This window comes from Monomorium pharaonis, chromosome 11, assembly GCF_013373865.1.
Source record: "Monomorium pharaonis isolate MP-MQ-018 chromosome 11, ASM1337386v2, whole genome shotgun sequence".
Lineage (NCBI taxonomy): Eukaryota > Metazoa > Arthropoda > Insecta > Hymenoptera > Formicidae > Monomorium > Monomorium pharaonis.
The window spans coordinates 771,974-787,101 of record NC_050477.1 but is presented as its reverse complement, the minus strand read 5'-3'; the positions used below and the strand labels follow the sequence as shown (position 1 = coordinate 787,101).

Here is a 15,128-nt window from a genome sequence, read left to right as displayed (position 1 = left end):
TACGTTCCGCGGTTTAATGTATATGTAAATATAAGATACACATTTCGGACCATCTCATTCCCTCCCCCATCTCACTTTCTCCCCTTTAATCACCTCTTGTATGGATAACAATAACTTCAAGAGCCCGAGTGCAAAATCGCGCGGTAGATTCTGGGTCCGTTCGCTTCGCACGAGCTTCGTTTGCGCGCGAAGCGACGTCGGGGATAAGATCGAATTTCGAATTACACGGCAGTTGCACGTATGTGTGCTAAATTGTAATGGGATAGGGCCCTTCGAATAAATTATATGCGATATTTTAACGAGTGTTGTGCTTTTCTCTCTTCCTCTCTCCCTCCTTCTCTCTTTCTTTTTCTTTGAGCCGCATCTTTGTACCGAGAGCAAATTTCTGTTGTAAGAATTTGCTCTAGGAAAGCAATATATAATTTCTGAAAGATTAATTTTGTTAAGAAAAACTAGCACCGAGAGAGTAAACCTGCACAAGCATCTGTGATGTAAGCAGCTTATAAGCAGCAATAAATATTCCGCGAATATACAATTTATTGCAGGATTACGATTTTACTACCAGTGTTTCCAAGTGAGCTAGTATCTTACATTCATGCCTTGATATATCGTTACGTCAAAAGCTGCAAAAAATTTATTATCCACATTTTATCGAGTTTTATACGTAGAGTAATAATTTCATACGTAGAGAAAAAAATATTAGCATATCTCATATCAAAATAACAAGTCAAGAATATTGACCTGTTATATAAAAGAAAAAAAAAATGCAAGTGACAATCGTATAATTAAACCTTGAAAAGCCAGACGGTTTAAAGGTGCGCGTTACGATGGAAAAATATAAAAATAAAAGCGCAAACGAGAAAGCGCTGTTATTTTTTTTCGCGACACATTGTCACGAAATTTACAAACGCTCCATTCTAAAATTAGTATTTTCCAACTTTGTAACCGATATTCGTGGAAATCGGATATTATATGTGTAAAAATATCAATCTAAAAGTAATTTCAAAAATAAAACAGAAATGAACAAATCTGATTTAATGATATAAAGTGTTACGCAACGAACCTAAATAGGACAGAATTTAAAGTATATAATATCCTATAATATGCCTGGACATCTCACAATTTGTTTTCTAATCAATTCTCAAATTAGTTTTTTTCCGTAAGGAATCCTAGACCGCAATAAAGATTAAGCTTAACAACATAGAAAATTACTTCCTATTATTGTCTGTGGTATAAAAAGTTTCTCAGTCTCGGCAATTAGTTAGCGGCATCGTGTAACGATCATTGCAGAATCTATCTGATCAACAAAGTATAATTAAAGTGTAATTTTAATAATAATTCAAGGTTAAATTAAATTTGTTTTCCATAATGTGTTGATTTATGCTCTGGTTGTATTTATTAGCAGGGAGATCTGTCATTCACAATGCATAGATTAATAATTTTAACGTTAAGATATTTAACAATGTAACAATAACACCGTGTAATTTTTACATTATTTTCAAAGAATGAAAAAATCTAATGCAAAATATGGTTTTCGTTGCAACTATCGTATAATCCAATAAAAAATTTTAATTCATTGTAACATCAGAAATCTATATATCCTAATATACATCTATACTAATAAATAATAAAATAGTTGTTTAAATATTAGAACAAAGTTTATCATGTACGAGAAACAAATGGCCTGCGTGTGGCGTGCGCATTGTGTTTCGTTCTAATGTTAATAAAAGCTCGAGTTGACGCGTGACATAAACAGTAACATCGATATTTCTTCTCGCGAGAGCTCGCTTTTCTGAAATTAGCGTTCCCGCCCGGTTTTACGAACAAGTAGCGGCCGAAGTAGGGAGTCCGTGCATATAGTTCACTTCATTACACCGCGGGAAGAGAGGCCACGCGTGTTCGCCGCGATAGAACGGAGTTGCGATCGTTCACAAGACGGCAGGCTGACGGAGTGCACGGGTGTCTCCGTCTTTCTCTCTGTCGTTAAAGACCATTGGAAGTCTTGAACATTTGTGTTTATAGTGTTGTGACTCTTTGGTCAAAGACGCTCCGTCATGCCGGCGAGTGATCTCCGTGAAGGTAAGATATTCTCACTAGAATCATCACTTTCTTCGTTCAACGGCAATTTTCGAGCAATAAAAGTGCTTTTGTTTCGTTACAATAATTGGAAGACCAATAATTAATTGGTACTATAATAAATTGTTTACCATTTATTATGATAAAAAATAAATTAGACTATATATCTAATTGATAAGCGGATTAAATATTACAATTTAGAGTTGAGTCACATAATAAGACTAAAACTGTGAATAAAACTATAAGTGGGTACTTTACGCGTCATTTCGAAATGAATCTGAGATTAGATCGCGTGGGAATGGAACTTGCTTCTATGTGTTACGATGATTCGTGTATTTCGTGTCCCGCAATTATCGATAGAAGTGATAGTAACATTGTCGTTCTCGAACAAGTAATTCGATAACACTGGGCCATCGACCTTAGTCCAGATACGGAAATAGTGTTTTTCTTCAATTTTTAGTTAAGCAAAGTTTATGATTTCATTATTTTAATTCTCCATAATTATATCAAAAAATATTCTATTAATATAGAAACACAAACAGTGTATTTTCGAATCGACCTCTTCTGCCAATATCTCTGGAGTTTAATATAAATATTTCTGAAGCTTTCATACATGTTTAGTGACTTGAACATACATAGATTAAATATGAACAATTTTACTATTAACATAATTGACGTCTATGTAGTTTAACACACACGAGATGTTAAATATGATTTCTTGTAACACGATTCATGGTTATGTAACGTGATAATTTTACATTACTGCAGAAGAAGGAATGACGATAATGTTTTTGTCGATACAACTATTACGACATTGACGAAGATGTGTGACAGCTGTAGATCGATCTTAAATGAACCGGAAGGTTTTGTGCAAACGTCCAAGCAAATTTTAATTTGAATAGTAGTTAAATTGCTATTTCCATCGAATTATCATAATGCGTCAAGAATTATTTTTAAAGTTTCGTCCATGGTCGTTTCTTTTGCTCTTACATAACGTTAAATAATAATAAATAATATAGCGTTCTAATTTCTTTCATCTACTGATAAGTATTTTCATAACTACACTCGTGCAATGAGAAATATATTTAAAAAGATATTTTGAAGATATTTCATAAAGATTTTTTAAGAAGGATATATTAATTTTGCCTTTTTGAAATTTCTCTCGAATCCGCGAAAACTTTTTTCCGCGATCGCGATATATAAGTTCAAGAGTTTCTAGTTGATTTGTTCCGGCTAAAATATTTTTATCAAACTGTAAGTGATTGTTTGGCTTAAAAAGAATATTTACGCGTCAAATGTACTTTTCTTGACTATTATGTCTCAAAATATAATTTTTTACATTCTTCCTGTATGTATGTGCACCTTACTGCATAAAACATTTACTTAAAGAAATATATCTTTATTTAATCCATATGAAAAAAGAAATATACATAAACGCGCACGATAGAATCTTTGCATACAAAATGACTGTCTGATAATTGTCTGTTATAATGACTAATTGGATTCTTAAAATCGATTCTAATCACGAAATCTTATCACGCAATTACTAAATAAATACTAAATGTAAAGAAATTACAATAATGTTATTAACTTTACATAAATGTATGTCGCTTTAATTTATTTTTTATACAGCAACAAAAGCTTATTATTATTTTTAAAAAATATATTTTTCCTTCTTTTTATTATCGCATAAATCCGTTCATTTTTCCTTATAATGATGATCGTGTTTGCACAGAAAATTTCAATATCAGCGCTTACAAAGAAATGGAATTTTTGGCAGATAAAGTAAAAATCGTATTATTAAGCCAGCATACGACAGATAAGATTTTCTGGCATAAACAAACTTTTATCTGTTTTATTTTGATACAGATCTCCATACGAAAAAATTAACAATAAGAAATCATTGACATCGGACTATTTACTTAAGAAACTTTGTTTGCGTATTTACTTAACATATTTCAGCGGCAAAAGATCATTTAGCAAGAATATTTATTCAACGCAAGAGATTAGACTTTCGACTCGCCGTGTTGCTGGATAACTCATGCTATTAGCCTTTATCTGTGAAGAAATAAACTCACTCGCGATATCGCGATACATACAAGTTACAGGATTACTCTGCGGTTATCTTAATTCTGTTAAATAAATGATGATCGATAATTAAGAAGCGCACATGAATTATGTTTGCAGGAAAAAATTGTCATGCGATATCTTCCGAAATGCGATGCGTCGTGCAACCTCATTTTATCAATACTGATAAAATGAGAATTGGATGGACATTAATTTTGCAGTTATTGATTAGCGAGACTGAGAAACTCATTTGTTCTGAATGGATTATTGCAATAATTTGAAATAAAAGCTATCGCATACAAAAACTGTATGAAGCGAAGTGTAAACGATAATAGAGAAATTCTCAAAACAAATATTTCTTTTCATATTTCTTATACATAACTTGAATTTGATAATCTCCTGTTTTTAATGAAATCTGTACATTAATAGCAATACAAATGCATAACAGTGTCTAATATCAGTGAGTTAATCAAAGAAATTTCTTGGCAAAATATTTCTTTTTTTCTTCAAAAGACAAAAAATTTACTTATCGCTAAAGGTTAAAAGATAACTTTGGCATCCTTGTTATCTTCTAGATTTCTTAATATATATCAATTACAATGCAGTTTTGAAGCTAATCGTATGTTTTTAACTTAGCCAGTGTTGCAAAACCATGACATCAATTCTTTAAAATGCTTACAAGTTAAGTAAGATATGTAGATGTTTATTAAACGTCGAGAATTGCAATAATAAAACATTATTTGTTAATTAGGTCAAACAAATTTAGATTAGACAAAATTACACACAAATAGAAATTTATATTATGTCGATTTAAGATACTTTACATACTCGTACAAATTATTTAAAAATTATACACACACCATATTTATATAAATTTAAATATAAACAAATTCGCGGGTAATGTTCTTTTCGAATGTGTCTTATTACTGTGAAAAAATAATAAATTTTCATAAAAGTATCCAAAGTAAAGTTACAACGGTTATTGTTTCGGTTATTCTATTACTCAGGAATATACTTTTAATTTCAGTCATTTTCGAAGTGTCATAATGTGTCTGAGTAACTATTCGTACAGAGTCCATAAAAAATCAAAGAATACTTCGTCAAACAATAAAAAAACCGGTTTATTTGAATAACCGGTTTATTTAATACTTATAAACTTGAGAATTCTCAATAAATTTGATTCTCGCGGCCTTGAAACAATCAAAAACATTATTGTCAATTTATGTATCGTAAGTATGCACGTACACATACAATACATTACGCATGATGCCACGGATCATTAGTCAATTTGCGTCAACTAACGTTTGACTTACGCTCGCGCGTTTATCGGTCTAATAAGCAGATTATACCGGCTAATTGCCGCGTAATCTCTTGGCGGAGCTCCCGCAAAATTAGCTGATTGTATGTAGATCATGGATTAAACCTTCGTTAGCGTGGACGGTTGTTCGTTGAGTGGCGATTAGAGGCGCAACAATATCTCGCGGCCGAAGAAGCTGCGGCTTCTTCTTGCGCATGCCGTCACGATGCATCCATCTCTTCTTTGGACAGGTTTCACGGTCGATGCTAACGATTAACGCGGAACTTGAATTGTTAACGCATACGCAATAGGTAGAGATTATTACATAATTGTAATGATTTAGTCTGATGCAACGTGCTAACATCGTATGCATCACATGCATACTTAATTGCAATTATAAGACAATAAGAATTGTTCGGATAAATTATCTGATCATTTATCTAATGATTACTAAGCGTCAAAATTAAAAATTATTAACAATTTATTTGTTTTAATGCAAATAAGAAATATTGCAAGGGCCATGGGTATCTGTTTTCTCAGTAGCTTCTACGATGTTTCGTGTTCATGCAAGAACCCGCGTATCGAAACTGTCGGTGATAAATTAAACATAGCGGGATGGAAATGTAATTGCATCTCTGCTTTAAGCATGGAAAATTGAACAATCGAATAATCGCCTATAGAAAGAACTCCGTTCAAAATGTATGAAGATTGGTGGGCATGTACGAATCGTAAACAATTAGTCGTCGAACATATCTGCGCGATATGTATAGATTGCGCCACATATATACACCTTATCATAAGCGAAGAATACCGGAGTGAACATGTGGATGACGATAATGCTCAATTTTTAATGCAAAAAAGCTGCTGTGCCTGTAAAAATATATTTGTCTACCTTTATCACGCGACATCTGTTCACTATCACCGGATAAGTAATATCGACAGATTCTGAAAGTGTAGTTGTCAACTACTAAATCCTTTCCTGTCTTGCACAATATCGGTGATAAAATTCAAATATTTTATCATTGACCTATGTGACCTGTGTATTGGAAAAAATTGAGTCGTTAATAAGAAATAACAATTTTAAATTTGCATCAACATTTACAAAAAGTGTTTTAAGCTGTCTATATACAATATAGATTAAATAAACAATGCAATAATTATTTAGAGAATAAATATAAGTAAACATTTTTTTCTTTAATAAATCAATACATCAATTAGAATGACAATCTATTAAACCCCGCCGATGATTACTGAATAAAACATTTAAAAAAACTATTGCTTTTTGTCACTATAACATAAGATGTAGAAAAAATGCAGCAGAAATGATATGAATAGATTATTTTCTTTCTTCATCTAGCGATGAAATAAAATTAATATAGTTGCTTGTATTTTTTTATATGAAAAATTTGTTTACCGTTTAAAATACTTTATGTCTCGCCATACACTCTCTAACAAGATTAATTGTAAAAGATTTAGTTTCGACTGAAAAAAACATTTGTATAAATCACGAACGAATAATATAGTTACGTTTGAAATATCCTGTTTTTGATGTGTATGCCATCCCAGCGTTTAATAAAGCTAATATTTAAGCGTTACACAAAAAAATTTTAACACGTTTTTAATATTATTTTCTTGATTTAGATAATTTACATTTTTTTTATAAAATTGACTGAGAAAGAGAGAGAGAGAGAGAGAGAGAGAGAGAGAGAGAGAGAGAGAGAGAGAGAGAGAGAATCTGAATGTTGAAAAACCAAACCGCAGATACATTATACATCTAAAACTTTCGTTAATAACATTGATGGACATCACTTAATTAATATAGTATTTTTATGTGCATGAAAATATTTTGATCAAACAGTTTTTGCTTTCTAATGAATATAATCTATTAGAATTTTTTATAATAATCATAAATCAAGATTTATTTCTTCATTAATTAAAAAATGTTCCAATATTTTTTAAAATATCAAAAAAATATATAATTATAATACTCATATCTATCCTTGTATATCATTAATTTTAATGTTGTTAAATTACATTTTAATTAAAATAAATTATATTTTAAATAAAAATAAGTTAGAAAGACAGAGAATGCAAAAAGAAGGCCAATATTAAAAAACCAAAATGCAGGTACATATACGTTGTACGTCTGATTATGAATATGTAGCAATGTTAAGCACAATATATCATCGTGACAAAGTTTACCATAAATTATAACAATGCCACGACGTGTACTATGTAAACGTACTCGTAATTTTTTATCGTGGTGCGTATATATCTTGTGATAAAAAAAGAGAACATTTCTTTATCTTGGAAAAAAGATAGAAAAGATAGAGATAAAAAAGAGATCGTTTTCTACTCTCACTTTTTATCTAACAAAATTTGTTTTGATAAAAATAAATATATACATTAATTTAAAATTTAAAAATTAAAATTTAAAAAGTTGATTAATATAGTACTTTTATGTGCATGAAATTTTGAAATACGCGATTTTACATACGCGTATTTCAAAATTAAAATAATAAAATAGAATACTGATAGAAAAATTAAAATGCAAAAATAATGTAAATGTATATAATAATAACTGATAAATTCCAATTCACATAAATATTATACTCAAAGTAGACTACACCAATTATATAGACTTACAATATTTAAAAGTGCGAAAAGGACATATAGCGTATATATATTTATAACTATGACATATTTCCTGAAACATTTTTTTAATACTACAGTCAGGTTAAGCTTCTTAAAAAATCCAACATAAATTCAAGCAAATTTAGTAACGCGTAGCTGGTATAATGAGCAGATTTAATTATCTCTCACTTCCGTTCGCGGTGCCAGCCGACATTTACATCAATATAAAATGAGCAGTTCTGTTTTTTTCCTTGACTGACAATCCAGTCGCGGGCAGCCTATAGACGTGCATCGATGTCGCGTGCGTCGACCTTGTTCGAGCGGCGATACCAAGCCGGTATCTGCGTGAAAGTTACTCCGAGAGTATAGTAGCGAGTCGCGAGTCGTGTATGTTTGTCCGCGCATCAACACGTGGAAAATGTGGCGGAATCGTCGTAAACCAAGAGGCAAGTGATACAATTGTATGAAGAAATGTTTGATTTTATCACATGATCGCGCGTACTGTAAAGTCACAATGACGACACAGCCCGAGATAATTCAGGTATTCATTGTAAAAAGCAATGTGTAAATAGCGACAATTCGAAAGAGACAGATGTATCCATATGCAACGCTGCATTGTTTTCCAAAAAGGGATTTTATGAAGTGCAAAATCCGAAAAGGATAACTAAAAGGCCAATCGAGTGCTGAACAACAGTAACAATCGAAATTATATTAAATATACTAACGATACTATTTAATTCGTCGGTTGGAATTCACATCATTCAGATTATCGTATTTAATTTTGCAATTGGACTGAGGAAGAGGTATGTTGCACAGTTATTCCTTTTTTTAAATATATAAAATATGGTTTTTAGGATTACAAAGATGGGTGAAAGGAGAAGGCACTGTAAAGACTACTCTCATCGCCGGATTGGCGGAGCTGATCGGTACAAGCATTTTGATATTTCTGGGATGTATGGGTTGTATCTCCGGTTTCGACATTCAACCTATTTTCCTACACATAACATTAACATTCGGCTTCGCGGTTATGGTTGTGATTCAGGTCAGTTGATAATCTTGAAATTTCAATAATCGTTTTCCACTTGTATTACTTTGTTTTTAATTTCTTGATTTTTAATTCGAAAAAAGTATTGTGATTCAATATTAAGTATAGCGCACTTTTTATAATTTTCTCTCTACATTATACATATCGTTTACTGTATTTTTTCCAAGAATTATTATATTAATGTAATTATAGTGCATCGTGAAATTTGTAGTACAATAATTAAACTCCAATTGCTTATCCCGTTATATTATAGTAACAAGTAATAATAATAGAAGTACAATTGTAATTGTACTACGAATGTTATTATGGTACTGTAATTATATAAAAATATTGACATTTATTATACTATATCATTTGTATATCACGTTACTTTAATAAGATTGCACTGTTCCATCATATATAAACAACTATTGTAATCTTTCATGTGGAAAATGAGAAGAGCTTAAAGTTTGATATTAAATAAACAATGATAACGGCAATAACAATTACATATGACCATGTCATTCACAGCACGATTTCCGCGATTAAATAACAGTGACTGCTCGAATTTATTCAAAACGGTATAATTTCAGTGCATCCATATACCAAAGAGAGGCTACAAATTTCTATTTATTTTTTACAGTTTATCCACAATAATTGAAAAATGATGATTGGCATGCGGTATATTTTTCCATATCTATAACAATGGAAATTAAATTTAAAAATAATTTCATGTATACTTCTAATTAAAAACTACAGTCGATTTTTATTTTAAGGTGTTTATTACGTACATCATGAAATGCAATATCGCACGTTAAAGATGTGCGTTGTATCGTCTATATAGCATTTACATGCCGCCTTTCACTCGTGCTCGCAAATAAAGTTACAGTAAAACGTGACGAAATCGTGCTGTGAATTTTTAAAATATATAACATGATTTCAGTAACTTTTATTAACTTCGTAATTTTGTGTCTGCGTCATAATTTGAATTTTATTGGCGCATCTTACTAAAGCACAATGTTAGAAAGTTTAACGTATCTCGACGATTAAAAATTTTCTCTGATTCTGTATTTTCAGTGCATCGGTCACATCAGTCAAGCTCACATTAACCCAGCCGTCACCGTGGGAGCTGTCATTCTTGGGAAAAAAACCATTCCCGAAGCTTTAGTTTACTTTGTGTCGCAAATGATAGGTGCCACTCTGGGTTACGGTATGCTGAAGGTTGGTACAAGAAATTATTTTTTCGCTGAATTAATTACAATTAATTAATAAAGGTAAAAAATATATAATGATATGCATATTTTTTATCGCAAATGTTACAATGGAATAAAAGTATGATTTATCAAAGATAAATTTAGAAATTGGAAAATGTACGTGAAGCAGAAATCCGTAAGTAATTTTGTCATGATTTTAAAATTATATTTTCTTTGGGAAAAAAGCAGGAAAATTTTAAGCATTAAAATTCGTAACAGGCAGAAAGTAAGATAAAACCTGTTACATTTCTGTCTGCATTACTTATTTCTCACTGATTTTTGTCACTAAATGTTTTACTTATATTATATAAAATATGATAAAGTACATTTAAGCGACCGATACGCATTCAGCAACTCTCATAAATATGATATGATTAAAGCGTCAATTGTGAAATAAAATAGATCCAAGTTATCATATTCAAATAGAAAACTATATAAATACATTTATGTAGATTTATGTAGAAATCTATATAAAGATATTTTTTAGTATATTAATAAATGTAATGTGATGGTGGCCTTTAGCATGTCTGCTGTCAAGTTAAAACGACGAAATGACGTATATGGAATGTAGATTTTAAAATATTCAATTCTGTGGTATCTCAATGAAAGAAAAGCGGTTATTGAGCGAAGCAGATAGACAATGATGTTTATAAAGACACATAGTGATAAAAATTAATAAAAAATATAACCGACTAGTTTGTATTAATGTTTAACGAAGGTCAAAACAATTTATTTAATCATATTTAATCATATACGTGTTATTCAATTAATAATTAATCCTTGTTATGAAAAAGCTTTATTTATTGTCGCGATATTTCTCGCAGCAAAATATTGATGCGGCAGTCCAAATGAAACAAGCAAAATGAATATAATTCTGCTTCTATTATTGAAAAACGTGTTCTTTAGAGTTCAATAAATGTGGAAAATATGGATCTATTATGAAAATAATGAGGCATAACGTGTATCATCTAATAATGATAGCAAACAAGCACAAAAGCTTCAGAAAAATAAAACAGAGTTTTGCATAAAGAGAATATTGCATAAATAGTACTTCATATTTATTTCAAGTTTTAAAGTTGTTTTGTTTTTCTATTGTTTTCATAACAGAGATCTTCAATAGCAATTTGTAATATTATTTTGTAAAACATATAACAAGTACACAAACATATAAAAAAATAAATTACCACACATTCAAAATTTTCATCAAACTATTTGTTTTTATAAATAATAAATGCATTTAATAAAACCTAGTATACAATTGCAATATATGCAGATAACAATATGAATAAAAGCAATATCTACCATTAGAAATTCCATTTTGCGCTCCCGCTTTTTCCATAATAAAATTCATTAGATAAATATACAAGACATAAAAAAAATGCGAGACGTAAAAAAAATTCCAATTAATTCGAGAAAAAAGTATCATTAAAGATAATCGTCACTATTTCTCTTATAGGTGGTGACACCGAAGGATAATCTAATCACACTCGATCAGACCGATATGATTTGCGTGACCAAGCTGCACTCCAACCTGTCCGTGATTCAGGGCTTGCTCGTCGAGAGCATCGCGACCGGTATTCTGATGTTGGTGGTGTGCTCCATCTGGGATACGAGAAACGAGAAGTATATGGATTCCGTACCGATCAAATTCGGCCTTACGGTAGTCGTACTGGGGACCACGGTCGGGCCGTACACCGGTTGCAGCTTGAACCCCGCGAGATCATTCGCGCCGGCATTATGGAACAACAAGTGGACGCATCATTGGGTCTATTGGTTTGGGCCGATCGGTGGCGCCATGACTACTGCGTTAATGTACAAAATTATTTTCGGCGTTTCCAAGAAAGTCGAGGAAGAAGAGCCCATACCAGAAACTGTCGCGCTTAACAGCGTGGAGATCAACAAAACGGAGGTAAAACAAACGATCAAAGAGCAGCTTATGACACGTGACTTACGTTATTTCTTCGTTTTTAATATATTTATATTCGTAATACGCTGCACTGTTTAGATTTATTAACCTTTCTAGAATAATGAAAATCTCCGCGTATAAGAACCAAAGAATGTTTCATTGAATGGTCTTAAAATATATAATTCATTGTTTAATTTATTAAACTATACCGTTCGGCTTTTACGCGTAATATAAAAATATTCGAAACACTTATCATTAATTGGTTTTTACCCAGCACTCCGGATCTAATTAAAGTGACACAAATTAATCGACGCGAAAGTCGCGCTTTATGTGCTCTAAACTAAACGGGGTGCGTAACCGAGATCCTTCGTCTCCCGTTTCGGCAATAATTCTCGTTAACGACGTTTCAGCGAAATTAACGGCCATTTTCGTGCGACTTTAAACGACCCCTTAAAATACGGGAGAAACGAGGCTCACGTGGCTTTATCATGTAAACTCTATGCCCACCATGTATCAGGACTTTTCGCATGACGCGGATTATCTTGTAAGGGCTGGCTATAAAGGTCGACGATAAATCGCTAGGTGGGCAAGGAAGTTCAGTAAAACTGGTTTTACGGGACGTTACCGGAGAGCTGGATTTAACGTCGTCGGTTTACCGGATCGTCGATGCGCGAGCTCTAAAGTGGATAAGGAAAGAAGCCGCTCGTCCCGACGATATTGTACTTTATTCTTACATTCATATCTTCTTATTTCGTCGTGATCGAGAACTTCGATTTTATTCTGCGCTCAGCGTTACAATCGTTTGAAGGCCCCCTTTTGAACAAAAACGCCACTGTTTCAGGACGTAAAAGCGCCTTTGAGCGTTGTGACGAGCACGCAGTGCGAGATTATTAAGACGGATCCTTCAGCCCGTGTGTGAATCCCGCGCCCTCTTATTCCTTCGCACCGTCATCCAAAGCCACATCCGTTACCTAAGAAACGTACAATGAAACTTCCTTTGGTTCTTTTGGCGCTTATGCACACGCAAAGACTTTCCAATCTCGAGAAAATTAATTCTATGCAATTCCATTGCAACTGACGCGGCTAGAGTTACGCTTTAATTTTAATTAGAAATTTTCCAGGAGCTATACAAAAGTGCTCTCTTGCCGTTCGTTTTAATTAAAGCAACAGTGGATCACGCTCGGCGAATATTACTCGCGTAGTCGCTATTTATTAACCGCACCCATAGTCAATAGCTGTTATTCAGTCAATTCCTGATTATTAGCGATCCCCAAACACCCTCATTTTCCCCGCGCGGTATCGTGCGCGCGGAATATTTCCGCGATTCGATTTGCGGTTTTCGGCTCGGTCTACGACTCCGAGCGATTCGAAATGGAAACGCCCCGAAAATTAACTGACATTTCCCCGGCGCTTGTCTTTCAGCAGTCCTAATTTGGCGGCGGGACTGGCGCCGATCGAGGTGACGGGCGGACTGTTGAGAAGCTAAAAAAACTCGGTCGACGCTTTCTCAATGCGAGGGGAAAACCTTCCGGGACTTTCGAGAGATGGGATGCTTTAGAATGCACGGGCGATTTCAATGGTGGATTCCAGATGGCCAGGATCGCAGGGGAAGCTTCCGAAGCTCAACCAGGATATACTCACGATCCCCGGGATACACGGGACAGACAATCGTCTCAATTCGACCGTCGAACGTGTTAGTACGTCAACGTAAGCCTGACACAGCAGTCATCACATGTATATATACCATGGACAATCAAACAGCAAGTCACGCCGTTTCTCAGTGTGTTAAACTCTCTAAATTTATTCTCTCTACTCTCTAAATCTGAATCGGTAAAACTTCACTGCTATTTTCGATGATCTATACTTATAACTGTAGGTAATCATCTTAGAGAATATTCTTATTAGTCGGAATCAGATTATCATTGAAGGACAAGGTAACTCTATGCATCAATTGATACAGCTATAAGTTTAGAATTGAAATCAGGTTATTTGCGGTCTTTCAGCAAATGTTATATTAATTTCGATTGAGAGAGTAGAAACGCGCATCGGTACAAATCATTTCAGTCTTCCATGATTGGGTTTAAAATTAAGTGTATTAAAATTGAAATGTGATCCGGTCGGAGGTTAATATACCTCCAATGTCATCAAAGCTAATTAAGTGTAGCGTGATGTCTCAATATTTATTCAGATTATCCCGGTAAGACTCTTATGTGTTGCGTAAAAGCATCTTGACACAGTGCCCTCGTAATCGCGATCAGTCAAATTTCAATTAATACGAAATGTGAAATTAACTAGTAAGTCGTTACTTTTGTCACTTTCTCTCTGTAATATAGTGTATAGTGTTCGTTTGTTATAAATGTCTCGAATCATCTAGAAGAGCGTATGTACATACGATCCATTGAAATGAGCGCTCTCTATTGTTCAGAGAAAGGTACACAGTGTGGAATCGGCGTCTCCTTCGAGTACTATATGATTGGTCACTCGCATAAAAATGACGTTAGCATTTTTATACGAGTGACCAATCATAATACTCAAAAGAGACCGATTCCACACTGTGTACCTCCTCTTTCTCTCTCTGAACAATAGCGCGCTCACTCCAAATGTTTTCATTTTAACGATACAATCTTTTTTAGCGAATAAATAAATTGAAAAAGCGTAAACTATATACTAGTCACACGCGCGTGCGTATTAACATCTTAATTTTTGTAAAAAAAAAAACCAATTTGACAACGAATAAAATTGTAAATAATAATAAAACCAACTTGTGCCATATTTTTTGTTCTCTTTGATTCGTATGCCTCTCGCATGGTTTAATATGGTTATACGTAATCCATTTACACGTTACAATACTTTCATGCAATATCGTTTGAC

At 33.0% G+C, this 15,128-nt stretch overlaps 2 protein-coding genes across 4 annotated transcripts in view; one reads left to right on the top strand and one right to left on the bottom strand.

Annotated features, from left to right (window-relative positions):
* Positions 1-15,128, bottom strand: part of LOC118647927 — a 58,420-nt gene that overhangs the window by 34,976 nt on the left and 8,316 nt on the right. The gene's annotated exons all lie outside the window — the stretch shown is intronic.
* On the top strand, positions 1,865-15,029 carry LOC105841142 (aquaporin). 3 transcript variants are annotated; one of them, XM_012688277.3, is made up of 5 exons: positions 1,865-2,079; positions 8,929-9,116; positions 10,176-10,319; positions 11,808-12,260; positions 13,680-15,029. In XM_012688277.3, exons 1-5 carry the CDS (start codon positions 2,055-2,057, stop codon positions 13,686-13,688), a joined length of 819 nt encoding a protein of 272 aa, XP_012543731.1. In that variant the 5' UTR covers positions 1,865-2,054; the 3' UTR covers positions 13,689-15,029. The 3 variants fall into 3 exon arrangements, with proteins under 3 accessions (XP_012543731.1, XP_012543739.1, XP_028049557.1); XM_012688285.3 differs by lacking the exon at positions 1,865-2,079 and adding an exon at positions 8,332-8,520 and having other exon boundaries at positions 13,683-15,029; XM_028193756.2 differs by lacking the exon at positions 1,865-2,079 and adding an exon at positions 8,334-8,520.

Bases quoted from the DNA above. Each gene is read 5' to 3' on its own strand.
- LOC105841142 (XM_028193756.2), top strand. From the start codon at position 8,493: ATGTGGCGGAATCGTCGTAAACCAAGAG. The intron at 9,117-10,175 runs GTCAGTTGATAA...CTGTATTTTCAG, and splicing joins CGGTTATGGTTGTGATTCAG to TGCATCGGTCACATCAGTCA. The intron at 10,320-11,807 runs GTTGGTACAAGA...TTTCTCTTATAG, and splicing joins TGGGTTACGGTATGCTGAAG to GTGGTGACACCGAAGGATAA.